The 13,705-nt window shown below is 47.5% G+C and overlaps 1 protein-coding gene across 4 annotated transcripts in view; it reads left to right on the top strand.

Annotated features, from left to right (window-relative positions):
* The first annotated feature begins 1,086 nt into the window (after positions 1–1,086).
* SLC4A4 (solute carrier family 4 member 4) overlaps positions 1,087–13,705 on the top strand; it is a 183,191-nt gene continuing 170,572 nt past the window's right edge. For 2 of the 4 annotated variants that reach the window (XM_081960361.1, XM_081960357.1), the window contains exon 1: positions 3,511–3,635. In XM_081960361.1, the coding sequence (XP_081816487.1) occupies positions 3,625–3,635 (11 nt within the window). In that variant the 5' untranslated portion in view covers positions 3,511–3,624. Of the gene's footprint in view, positions 1,737–3,510; positions 3,636–13,705 lie in introns of those variants that run through there. The other 2 variants (XM_081960358.1, XM_081960360.1) reach the window with 2 other exon arrangements.

Raw genomic sequence — 13,705 nt, 5'->3', positions numbered from 1 at the left:
CCCTAACCCCCTTCCTCTTGCCTTCTGGACCCAGAAGACCCCCTAATCCTAACCCTAACCCCCTTCCTCTCGCCTTCTAGACCCAGAAGACCCCCTAACCCTAACCCCCTTCCTCTTGCCTTCTGGACCCAGAAGCCCCCCTAACCCTAACCCCCTTCCTCTTGTCTTCTGGACCCAGAAGACCCCCTAACCCTAACCCTAACCCCCTTCCTCTTGCCTTCTGGACCCAGAAGACCCCCTAATCCTAACCCTAACCCCCTTCCTCTTGTTTTCTGGACCCAGAAGACCCCCTAACCCTAACCCCCTTCCTCTCGCCTTCTGGACCCAGAAGACCCCCCTAACCCTAACCCTCTTCCTCTCGCCTTCTGGACCCAGAAGACCCCCTAACCCTAACCCTAACCCCCTTCCTCTTGTCTTCTGGACCCAGAAGACCCCCCTAACCCTAACCCCCTTCCTCTCGCCTTCTGGACCCAGAAGACCCCCTAACCCTAACCCCCTTCCTCTTGCCTTCTGGACCCAGAAGACCCCCTAACCCTAACCCTAACCCACTTCCTCTCGCCTTCTGGACCCAGAAGCCCCCCAACCCCCTTCCTCTTGCCTTCTGGACCCAGAAGCCCTCCTAAAATAACCCCCTTCCTCTTGCCTTCTGGACCCAGAAGCCCCCCTAACCCTAACCCCCTTCCTCTCGCCTTCTGGACCCAGAAGACCCCCACCCGAATTCCCCCCACCCTCCAGCCTGAAAGAGAACCGGCCCCCCTTTCCCCCTCAAACCTTTCAAACGGACCGGGAATCTCCCCCCCCCCACTCCCGACCTCCCCTCAGCCCCCCACAGCCGCTCCCGACCCCCCTGGCCACACCAGAAAGCCGGCCCCGGCCTGGCTCCTCCTTTTCCCCCTCCTCCTCCTGCTGCCGGGGGCCCCGTGACGCTCCTGGGCTGGAACACGAGGGCTGGCGGCGGGGTGGGAAATGGGATCCGGGGAGGAGGGGACGGCGGCCAAGGGGGACGGCCCGGCAGCGCCTCAGCCGCGGCTTTAAACCTCGCGCACGCGGGGCGGGCAAGTGGAAGCGGGGGGGACGGACACGGACGGAGGGACTTTCGCCGCTTTTTCTCAAGCCACGCCGGCCGCCGCTTTTCACCTCCTCCTCCTCGTCGTCCAAGCGGCTCGGAGGGACGGCAGCGGGGACCAAAAAGAAAGGGGGGAGCTCGCTCGCTCGCTCGCACGCCCACCCAGCGGGGTCAGGAGAAAGCCGGAGCGTCCGTCCCCTTCGCCAGGTCGCTCGCTCCCCTCCTCGAAAGGCGCCCAAGCAACTCGACCACCCCCTCCTCCCGATCCGCCGCGCGCGCGCGCCTTCGGCCGAGTCCGCTTTTGAGGAGGGTCTCCCCGCTCGCGCGCGCGCCCTCCCGGTCCAGAGGGTCGCGTGAGGAGAAGAAGAAGAAGAAGGAAGAAGAAGAAGAGGAGGAGGAGGAGGAGGAAGGTTGTCTTCGGGGATAAGCCGCCGCCGCCGCCGCCGCTCGCGCTCGCTCGCTCCCCAGCCCGCCCGGATTTCCGAAAAGTTGCCAAGAGTAGCGAAAGGAGCCCCGGCAAGGCGCCGCGTTCGGCCTCAAAGCTTCGCCTTTCCGCGCTCGTTGCGGACCTCCTTCTCTTCCTCCTCCTCTTCCACCCCGCGCGTCCTCGGGCTCTGGTTTTCCGAGCAGCCGCCAAGCTGGACGACCGGCGGAAAGTCGAGGCCAGGAGGTGAGGCAAATGTGGCTTGGGGTGGGTGGGTGGCGGCGGGGGGGGGGTTTGGAGCCGGGGACAGAAGGCGAAGCGGTCGGGGCTTCCGATCTCCTCGACTCGTCCGAGAAGAGTGAGGGGTGAGTGGGCGTGGGGTGGGTGGGAGAGAATGCGAGCTTCGTGTGAAGGCGCTTTCTCCGCAGCCCGCCTTAAGTTTCCCACCCGCGGGCGGACCCAGGTTTCTCCTGCTTCGCCACCACCCCCCCCCGCGGCTGCTTCCCCAACAATAACCCTGCGAGGTGGGAAAACCGAGAGGGATCGGAATCCAGCTGGAAGGGGCCCTTGGAGGTCTTCTAGTCCACCCACTCAAGCGGAAGACCCTATATGCCATTTCAGAGGCTGTCATATCACCAAATCCCCCCCAAGCAGCTACCAAATAGGTAGCCTAAGTGTCAGATCATGAGCTGCCACTAGCTCTGAATCAATCGATAAGAATCACAATAGAGCTGGGAGGGGACCTTGGAGGTCTTCTAGTCCACCCATTCAAGCGGAAGACCCTATATGCCATTTCAGAGGCTGTCATCTCACCAACCAAAGACACCTCCCTCCCCAAGCAGTTACCACATGGTAGTCCTAGTGTCAGATCATCTAATGATGCCATCCAATGATGGTTTGCAACTTGGTGCCAGTAGCTCTGAATCAATCGATCAGAATCAGAATCAAGCTGGAAGGGACTACCTATACTAGTTCAGACAAGTGACTGACCCGTCGCTTCTCCAAAACCAGGGATGGAGAACACACAACTTCTGAAGGCAAGCTCTTCCACTGGTTAATTGTCCTCACTGTTAGGAAGTTCCTCCTTAATTTCAAGTTGCTTCTCTCCTTGATTAGTTTCCAACCATTGCTTCTTGTCCCACCCTCGGGTGCTTTGGAGAATAGCTTGACTCCCTCTTCTTTGGGGCAGCCTCTCAAATACGGCAAAGCTGCCCATCATGCCCTCCCAAGTCCTTCTTTCCTCTAGACTGGCCATACCCAATTCCTGCAACCGTTCTTCATATGTTTTAGCCTCCAGGCCTTTAATCCTCTTAGTTGCTCTTCTTTGCATTTCCCTCCCTTCCCTCCCCCCCCTCCAAAATCACAACATCTTATTTTGTAACGTGGTGGCCAAAACCGCATGCAGGATTCCAGGGGCCGACAGGTGTCAAGTTGGGGGTTTCCACCACATCTGTTGTTTGAGCCTCTACAGAATGTGCACACCGGCTGCGTTCACATGACACTTTCAGCCAAGTCGGGTAAAACGAGACCTGGCAGCTCCGTTGGCACAGCTTGCTCCTCTCGGTTGGCGTTGACCTCAGTTGGATTTTATGCTGGGTGGTTTAGCGTTAAGGGGTGAGTTGTATAGGACGAGAGCCCCGAAGCCGGATTGGTTAGTAATCAGGTTTAAATTGGTTGTAGGAATGCAGCCCCTGTTTGCATGCGTGAGGTTACCTGTCTGCGGGTGCTTCAGGTAGGGGATAAGGGGTTGTCAGAGTTCATTTCCTTCCACCTGAAGGCGAATGGCTCGGAAAAATCATGCTCTGCTTCTTGCCGTTGGCTGTAGTTGTGGGTTCTTGTGATGCAAGAACTCTTGAAACATGTTTGGAGAAAGGCGTGGGAATAGATGACACTCTCTTCCTCTTCGGGGAAAGTTTGCGGTGTCTTTTAGAGTAAGAGGAAGCTGGGACTGGAAGAAGGGCTACTGCATGGGGTGTATATATGGGGTGCAAGATCATGTTAGCGTAGTGGGGAAAAGTAAGTGAGGCTGGAACTTGGGAGAAAAGCTGAAACGTCTTCTCAACTGGAATAGATTTCAGTGGTTACTTGGAACAGTGGTATAAGTTGCAAAAAAGCTGACATTTGGTGCTATCAAATGGAAAAGAGGTATGGTGGAAATCAGATTATCCTTTGAGCAGGGTAGAAGTTATGAGAATAAGAATCTAGAAATGAAAAGCTTCCTTTCTTCCTTCCTTTCTCTCTTGCTCCCTCTCTTTCTTCCTTTCTCCTCCCTCCTTCATCCCTCCTTCCTTTCTCTCTTGCTCCTTCCTTCCTTCCTTCCTTCTTCCCATGAACTGAACACTTATAGGCAGAAATATTTCTGCTCTTTCTCTTTCTTTTCTCTAGCAACTCCCCTCAAATGTTTTTTTTTTCCTATGTGAGATGTACATATTTCATTTTGTAGGAAAATTATAGCACACTTGTGATTTTTTTTTAAGTAGAAGAATTATCAGTGGAAGTGGTCCACCAGGTCGAAAGCAGGAGAAATCTGCTGCCCCTGTAAACTTTGTTTCGATCTTGAGGTAGAAGAACTGTTAAGGTATCAAAAGCATATTGGATGGAGTTTGTGAGTGCAGCTATGACTGGAGGAATTAATTATGCAGCAGCGGGTTATAAACTAGGCTTATGCATCGTGCTAAAGCATGTTTTGGTTAATCATGTTTGTTGAGTAAGTTGTAGCTGGCTCACATCATAATATACAATAATCAAAACGTAGTCATATTTTGGCTTGTTATGATCTGTGAATCGGGACGTATTTTTGGAAAACGGCACTAAAAGATACATACTTTACATCTTTCTCACAACTTGAGGTGTGGATAGAGTCTAAATGTTGACTGAATAACTTAAGGATAAAGCATTTTGGGGGAAAGCTATACAATCTAGAGTAAGATCCTAGCCTTGCAGTTACTCCTTTTAATCAGGGCACATGACAAAGAAATATTTGGAAGAAAGATGGAAGAAAGAGCATGCTTTGTGCTGTAAGCAAGAAAGAAGAGACTAGAGATTTTGATTGCAGGAAGTCCTCAACATACAACCGTTTGTTTAGTGACTGTCTAAAGTTACACGGGCACTGAAAAAGTGACTTTGAAAATTTCAGCATCATGGCCACATGATCAAAATTCAGATGCTTGATAACAGACTCATATTTATGACGGTTGCAGTGTCCCGGGGTCATGTGATCACCTTTTGCAACCTTCTGGCAAGCAAATTCAACGGGGAAGCTAGACTCACTTAACAGCCGTGTTACTAACTTAACAACTGCAGTGGCTCGCTTAACAACTGTGGCAAGAAAGGTTGAACAATGTGGCAAAACTCACTTAACAACCGTCTTACCTAACATTTGGGCTCGCTTATGGTTGTAAGTCAAGGACTAGCTGTACTGCAGGTCGTAGTTAACTGTTTGGAGGGATTAACATGAGGAATCACAATGTATGCAATTGTGGTGGATCTTTGGAACAGGTGTTCTTTTTGCTTTAGACTTAAACTGGAGTTATTGTATGTTTGTTTTCCATTTTAAAAAAGCATTTGTCTTAATGTCTCAAAGGTGCTTTTTTCAAGAGGCAACTCAACTTTCCGTTTTTTTCTTTGAAGACGTTTCGCTTCTCATCCAAGAAGCTTCTTCAGTTCAGAAGCTTCTTGGATGAGAAGCGAAACGTCTTCAAAGAAAAAAACAGAAAGTCCAGTTGCCTCTTGAAAAAAAAAAAGCACCCTTTGGGACAACCATGACCTTGGATGACTGAGAATCTCCATAGATATTTGTCTTAACGTTGTGCTTGTTTCAGTAAAATAGCAAAAATTAGAATGTTCAAAGCCGTGGTGAAATTATTATTATTTTTACTACCAGTTCCTTGGGCATGGCTTGGTGGGCGTGGTAGGGGAAGGATATTGCAAAATCCCCATTCCCACCCCACTCTGGGGCCAGCCAGAGGTGGTATTTGCGGTTCTCCGAACTATTCCAAATTTCCGCTACCGGTTCTCCAGAACCTGCTGAATTTCACCCCTGGTTCAAAACTGACTTTTATCTAGGTATCTTAAGGAGATCTTGGGGATCACCACAAAGTATCCCAAGCAGAGATATCTAATTACACATTCACACAACTTCTAAGTTGATATTTTGATGCTCCATGCATCCCCCTTAACTCTAGGCTACCCCATGCCTTTCTTTGTCCTGTGAAAGGATGGAACATAGATGTAATGAAATTGATAAATAATTGCAGTCCAAAATCATGACCAATCCTGACCGACTTTAAGCTGAGGGCATCTAGCAGTCCAGTTTCTGATTTTTTCCCCCGTATAAATGCCGTCGTGCTTCTATGGTTAGATGGCTGAGACTTTGGTATTTGAATATACTGTAGATCTTTTCAACATTCCCTATTTTAGTGTGTGTTATTAATCTAGGTGAATTGCCAACATATATTGCAAGTTCATATATGAAGTGGTGTAGGGTTTCCTGCCTAAACGGGGTTGGACTAGAAGACCTCCAAGGTCGCTTCCAACTCTGTTATTCTATGAAATATGCCATATGGCAGTGTTTCTCAACCTTAGCTATTTTAAGACCTGTGCACTTCAACTCCCAAAATTCCCCAGCTGACATGCAGGGCTAGCTAGGGAATTCTGGGAGTTGAAGTCCACAGGTCTTAAAGTAGCTGCCATATGCTAAATAAATGAGGTTAAATAAATAAATGCTAAATAAATAAAGCAGAGGGGGGGATCTTAGCGAGCCCCATTATAGGTTCCATTAATAGTCCCACTGTTGGGAACTGGTTTGTTTTGGAAGATAACACCATTAATTGACACTAAAGGGTAAAGATTCCCTTTGCACATATGTGCTAGTCATTCCCGACTCTAGGGGGCGATGCTCATCTCCGTTTCAAAGCCAAAGAGCCAGCGTGTCCAAATACATCTCTGTGGTCATGTGGCCGGCATGATTAAATGCTGAGGGCGCACGGAACGCTGTTACCTTCCCACCAAAGGTGGTTCCTATTTTTCTACTTGCACTTTTTGCATGCTTTCGAACTGCTAGGTTGGCAGAAGCTGGGGCAAGTAACGAGAGCTCACTCCGTTATGCAGTGCTAGGGATTCGAACCGCCGAACTGACGGCCTTTCTGATCGACAAGCTCAGCGTCTTAGGCACTGAGCCACCGCGTCTCTTTACTGCGTTTGTAAGAGCCATGGTGGCCCAGTGGTTAGAATGCAGTTTTACAGGCTAATTCTGCCGACTGCCAGCAGTTCGATTCTCACCAACTCAAGGTTGATTCAACCTTCTATCCTCACAAGGTTGGTATAATGAGGACCCAGATTGTTGGGGGCAAAATGCTGACATTGTAAACCGCTTAGAGAGGGCTGTAAAAGCACTGCAAAGAGGAATATAAGTCTAAGTGATATTGCTAATGTTGAGCATTGTAAATGTTACAGGTAAAGAGATACATCTCTGTCCTCGTTCTTGCTTTTTCCTCAAAAACCAGCCTTCCCCAACTGGTGCATCCAATTTCTGTTGTAATTGTAACACTCAAAACTTCCAGGAAGCGTATCAGCCACCAAGATACTCCCAGCACCCTGCTGGGAGAACGTTACTCTACATATTTCTTGTACTTCCGTTTAATTACTTGATCTGTAAAGGAAGAACGAAAAGAATGTCTCCAGACTCTTATCTCAGTTTTGCTTTGAAACCGAACTAAAGCTGCCTGGGCTATTATCCAGTTTGACTTTCAGGAACCCGATCATAATCTCCCAAGGATTAAATTCTGTGAGTAATTATGACTCGTTTCAGGAAACATCAAACCGGTGCTTGAGAAAGTAACAAATAGCATGCTTTAATTCAACCAGAAATGGATGCATTTCTGCATGTGTGAGTCCTGCCCTTGCAGGATTACTTTCTAGCTTTTTTTGTTTTTTTTGTTTTTGATAAGGCTTTTGAGCCCCCGGGGAATTTACTGAAATGCCAACCGCAAGCATTTGGAATCAGCATGACGCTTCATATAAAATCTGCGTTATTCTCAGAACCTGTTTGACTGGCACTTGGGAGAAATAAGGTGCAAGGATTGTGCATGGAGTGTTTGTTCTGAGTGCAAATGAGGCACACGTGAGAGACTCACTCATGACGTGGAACCACACGTTTTTTATTTATATTTCTATCCCCACTTTTGTTATTTTTACAAACATACCTTCATCCTCCTATTTTCCCCAGTAAGATGGGTTGGGCTGCTGTCTTTCATGCCTAAGGCGGGACTGGAACTCACAGACTCCTGGTGATTGGCCCAAAGTCACCTGGCTGTCTTTCAATGCTGAGGTGGGACTGAAACTCTCAGACTCCTGGTGATTGGCCCAAAGTCACCTGGCTGTCTTTCATGCCTAAGGCGGGTCTGGAACTCACAGACTCCTGGTGATTGGCCCAAAGTCACCTGGCTGTCTTTCAATGCTGAGGTGGGACTGAAACTCTCAGACTCCTGGTGATTGGCCCAAAGTCACCTGGCTGTCTTTCATGCCTAAGGCGGGACTGAAACTCACAGACTCCTGGTGATTGGCCGAAAGTCACCTGGCTGTCTTTCATGCCTAAGGCGGGCCTGAAACTCACAGACTCCTGGTGATTGGCCGAAAGTCACCTGGCTGTCTTTCATGCCTAAGGCGGGACTGGAACTCATAGACTCTTGGTGATTGGCCCAAAGTCACTTGGCTGTCTTTCATGCCTAAGGCGGGACTGGAACTCACAGACTCCTGGTGATTGGCCCAAAGTCACCTGGCTGTCTTTCATGCCTCAGGCGGGATTGAAATTCACAGACTCCTGGTGTTTGGCCAAAAATCACCTGGCTGTCTTTCATGCCTAAGGCGGGACTGAAACTCACAGACTCCTGGTGATTGGCCGAAAGTCACCTGGCTGTCTTTCATGCCTGAGGCGGGACTGGAACTCACAGACTCCTGGTGATTGGCCCAAAGTCACTTGGCTGTCTTTCAATGCTGAGGCGGGACTGAAACTCTCAGACTCCTGGTGATTGGCCCAAAATCACCTGGCTGTCTTTCATGCCTAAGGCGGGACTGAAACTCACAGACTCCTGGTGATTGGCCCAAAATCACCTGGCTGTCTTTCATGCCTAAGGCGGGACTGGAACTCACAGACTCCTGGTGATTGGCTCAAAGTCACCCAGCCAGCTTTCATGCCTAAGACAGGACTAGAACTGATAAGAAAATATTTGTAGTTCAGGGCTGAGCAACAGTGCACTGATGATGTTAGCTAGTTTGGTAATGAAACGCAAGAAAATAACCAAGCTTAGCGTATCTTTATAGGACTGATACTCACAAATTCCTGGTTTCTAGCCTGGGACCTTAATCCTTATATTTTAGGCTTTATTTTGAGACATTTGAACATCCTTCTTATCTGTCAGGACAACTTTGTCTATTGGTTGCTGTTGTTGTTGGTTGTGAAGTCATGTCTGACCCATCGCGACTGACCCATGGACAACGTTCCTCCAGACCTTCCTGTCCTCTCCAATCCCCTGGAGTCCATTTAAGCTCACGCCGACTGCTTCGGTGACTCCATCCAGCCCCCTCCTTCTCTGCCGTCCCCTTCTTCTTCTGCCCTCCATCTTCCCCAGCATGAGGCTCTTCTCCAGGGAGTCCTTCCTTCTCCTTAGGTGGCCAAAGTATTTGAGTTTCCTCTTCAGGATCTGGCGTTCTGCTCTTTAGCAGTCACTATATAATTTTTTATTAAGATTCAAAATGGAAGAAGAAAATGTGAAAGAGACAAGGATCAGTTGGGCGAAAAAGTTTGGACATAGTATTCAATTAGGCCATTGGAATAGATTATGGGAGAGAAACTACAAACTAACGATGTCAGCTGCTTATATGGAGGACCTTTATAACAGTGATGGCGAACCTTTTTTGGCTCGTGTGCCAAAAGCGGGGGGAGCATGCATGGGCGTGCCACACCCATAACGCTATGTGCAAGACCCCAGCGCGCATGCACGCATGACTAGTGCTCCCCCCGTTTTTGGCGTGCTTTTTTTGCCCTCTTTATAGGAGCCTGGGGAAAATAAGTATAATATATAGAATGTGAAAAGTATAAGACATATACGATATTGATTTGATGTTGTTGTAACTTAACTAAGGATATAACTTAGGTTAGTGAAATTGAGATAGAATTTTTGTAAACAGGATTGTTACAAAGGACATTGATACCAATATGGAAAAGATGTTATAAGTGTAAATTTGTGTTTTGCCTTTTAAATGTTGGAACATTCAATAAATACTATTTAAAAAAATAAATAAAGAACAGACAGGGTTGATCTCCTCTAGGACTGACCGGTTGGATCGCCTTGCAGTCCAAGGGACTCGCAGGAGTCTTCTCCAGCACCAGATTTCAAAGGCCTCAATAGCTCTATACTGTAGGTACCATTGCTTAATGCAGAAAAAGTAGAGTGGTTAAGCACACCTCCTCTGCCACTTCAGTGAAAGTCTGATGCATTTGTGTTCTAACAGGAGGGAAAAGGAATTCCGCCTAGATATACACCGGTTGCTCCAGATACAGTTATAAATTAAGTGATATCCATCTCAGGTGTTACCATGTTGTGGTGACATTGGTGGCAATGGCAACTTGTTGCCTGCATAGCTGAAGGAAACAGGATGGGTGACCCACTCGTGCAGTTCTTTTAAAACTGACTTTTCCTGGCTTCTGCTGGTTTAGCTTGTGCGAAAAGTTAGACCAAGTCTGCTATTTTCTCTTTAGCGTTTGAATTGTTTGACATGACATCTCCGGTTAACATTTTAAACCTTGTTCCCGTTTAGAAAGAATAAATGGGATGGAATGCAAACACATCAGCTGCCTTGGGTTGATTAAACTGACATCAGCTCTCCGTTCTAGGAAGACCTGTTTCTGTAAGCTGTGTGAAATCCCTACAATTTGTCATAAGGCTAACAAAATGTAGTTCACAAAGTCTCTCTATAGACAGAGGGACACATTTCTTTAACCTGCCCTTCTCTTTCTTCTCTTTGGAGATTCCTATTACGTCTGTGGCTCTAAGCTAACCCAAAGCCGTCATCACTACCCACTCAGCTTGCTGGTTTAACATTCTTTTGTACTCTCTCTCTCTCTATCGCTCTCTCTCTCTCTCTCTCTCTGTTGCTCTCTCTGTCTCTCCCTCTCTCTGCCTCTCTTTCTGTCTCTGTCTCTCTAAGCTAACTCAAAGCCGTCATCACTACTCACTCAGCTTGCTGTCTCTCTGTCTGTCTGTCTGTCTCTGTCTCTGTCTCTCTCTGTCTCTCTCTCTCTCTCTCTCTCTCTCTCTGTCTCTTTCTGTCTCTCTCTCTCTGTCTCTCCCTCTCTCTGTCTCTCCATCTCTCCATCTCTCCCTCTCTCTTTCTGTCTCTGTCTCTCTCCCTGTCTCTCTCTCTCTTCCCCCACCTAAATCGTTGTAATATTGTAATAAGCCTATCCTTTGTTAGCTTGCCAATCCCCTGTTTTGGATTTCGTCCAAGGCTTCATTGGTCTGTGAGCTGGGAGGTGGCTCAATTTTTCCCATATTATGTCTTGATCGTGCAGTTAGATTTATTTCCACTTTCAATTAGGGTTGAGGCAATTATTTTTGCTTTGTAATTTTTCTGCAGTACCTGTAAGGTTTATGGCATAGCGGACTTCGTGCTGCCAGTTGGAGTCATCTGAATTTCTATGTTAATAATTGCATCTGCTCTTGATCTGAAGACTTATCAGCCATCTGCACTTTGGGTCTTTCCTCCTGTGACTCCCATTAATCTAAATTACATTATGTTCTTGATATCAGCTAACTTAATAAAGGTCAGTTCGTAAGGCCTTGTCACTCTCTTGTCTAAGGTGATCAAGAGGCAACATTTCTGTCTAGGCAAGGTTGTTTTTCAGTGGCTGATATCATCAAGAGGTTAACTCCCCCTTGATTTTTATTCTTGTAAAATACAAAACATTGAGAAATAAAATACATCAATGGCAGAAATAAAACCTGCCATCTCGAATTCTGCGTAACTCTATCCTCCTGATAGGCTTCTGGAAGAGAAGGCCAGTTATCTTTGCCCATATTTGCCTTTGGGTCTTTGGCATTACCAAATATTTCCCCGGGGACATATATTGTTGATTTAATGGTGGGTATTTGGTTAGCCCAGTCTTAGAAATAATCCCAAAAAAGTTTTTAGGTTGCTCAGTTTTATATTAGCTTGCGGAGGTGGGAAGTGGATGGATAGACATTTCTACAATATTAAATGGATCTTAAAGACCTAGGAGGGACATGGTGGCTCAGTGGCTAAGACACAGCTTGTCGATCAGAAAGGTTGGTGGTTAGGCGGTTCGAATCCCTAGCGCCGTGTTGCTGTTACTTGTCCCAGCTTCTGCCAATCAAGCAGTTCGAAAGGACGTAAAAAATGCAAATAGGGACCACCTTTGGTGGGAAGGTAGCAGCGTTCCATGCGCCTTTGGTGCTTTAGTCCTGCTGGCCACATGACCCCACGGAGATGTCTTCGGACAGCGCTGGCTCTTTGGCTTTGAAACGGAGATGAGCACCACCCCCTAGAGTCGGGAACGACTAGGACATATGTCCGAGGGGAACCTTTACCTTTAAAGACCTAGGTAAGGAGTGTCAAGGCCCGGGGGCTGAATCCGCCCCACAGTGCTTAGATCTGGAAACAGTGAAGGACCATTCCACGGTGCCTCTGCCACCGAAAATGGAGCCCCCATGGCCCTCCCGAGCTCCATTTTCACTGGCAGAGGGTTGCAGGAGGTTGTTGAAGCCGAAAATGGAGCTTGGTAGCCCGTTTTCATTGGCAGAGTGCTCGGGTTGCCTCTGTGCCCCCGACCCTAGTGACGTTGAGCTGGCCATGCCCACTCTGGCTATGCACTATCCCAATCCCCCAAGGTCAAACACAACCCTGATGTGGCCCTCCATGAAATCGAGTTTGACACCCCTGATCTACCATGTTTTCCCGAAAATAAGACAGCGTCTTATTTTCTTTTGACCCCCGAAATAAGCGCTTGGGCTTATTTTTGGGGAGGTCTTATTATATTTGAGGTGCAGGAGGCGGCAAGTGTGGCCACCTCATGGCGCCTGCTGTGTTGCAATATTTTCAGGGAGGCTTATTTTTGGGGGAGGGCTTATTTTAGCGCATGCACTCAAAAGCCCGATTGGGAATTTTTATCCGAGGAGGTCTTCGTTTCGGGAAAACAGGGTAGGTAGGTCTTCTGCAGCACAATATATATGAAACAAAGTCAGACGCCAGGTATATGCTCTCAGCTCACAGCTGGTCATGATGTGATCTACAGTTTGAAGTGGGACCCTGCAGTGGCATTTGGGGGTTGGCTGAAGTGGGCAGAATCCTAGCTAGAAGATCACCAAACCCGTGATTACCCCCAGCAGCCCACCCCTGAATTAAATGCTAAGGGGTAGGAGGGCTAGATTAGGGAAGGAGACCCCAGGAAGGGATACTGTATTTTTCAGAGTATAAGACACACTTTTTCCCTTCAAAAAAAGAGGCTGAAAATCTGGGTGCATCTTATACACTGAATACAGCATTTTTTGCCTTCCAAAACCCCGTCCCCTTCACCAAAATGGCCATGCAGAACCTCTAGGAAGCTTTCAGAGAGCTCCTGTGGGCTGATGAGGGCAGAAATGAGCGAGAAACGGGCAATTTTTTTGCTCAATTTTGCTCCTCCCCCCAGCCTCCAGGAGCACTCTACAAGCCTCCTAAAGGCAATTCATTCCCTTTAAAAAAAAACATGCCGTTTTTGGGAGGTCTGCAGAGTGCAAATACTTTTTAAAAAATTTGCCTCTTCAAAATCTTGGTGCATCTTATACTCCGGTGCGCCTTATACTCTGAAAAATATGGTATTTAAAGAGAAGAATGCAGGTTAAATGATGCTGATAGAAAACTAGGGAAAGGAAAAAAGTTGGGATAAATAAAATATTAGAGAAATGTAAAATCAAAATTTCTCATCATAAGCTGCCGGTGGGAAAATTTAAATTTTTTTAGTGAGCAGATATCAGAATGGGAAGATTTAGGAACTGATTTTGTAACAAGTGGGAAACAGCAAAGGAGTTTGAACCATTGCCGAAGAAAGCAATGGAAGGGTTGAAGAAAACTGCGGGAAAAAAATGGCTTTTAGCTCAGAATGGGAGAGATAATTTCACAGTCTCATAATTGAAGATGGACTGTTCACCGATAGAACG

Source organism: Natrix helvetica (genome assembly GCF_964273705.1).
Source record: "Natrix helvetica genome assembly, chromosome: 7".
Taxonomy (NCBI): domain Eukaryota; kingdom Metazoa; phylum Chordata; class Lepidosauria; order Squamata; family Natricidae; genus Natrix; species Natrix helvetica.
This window is presented reverse-complemented; position numbering and strand designations above follow the sequence as displayed.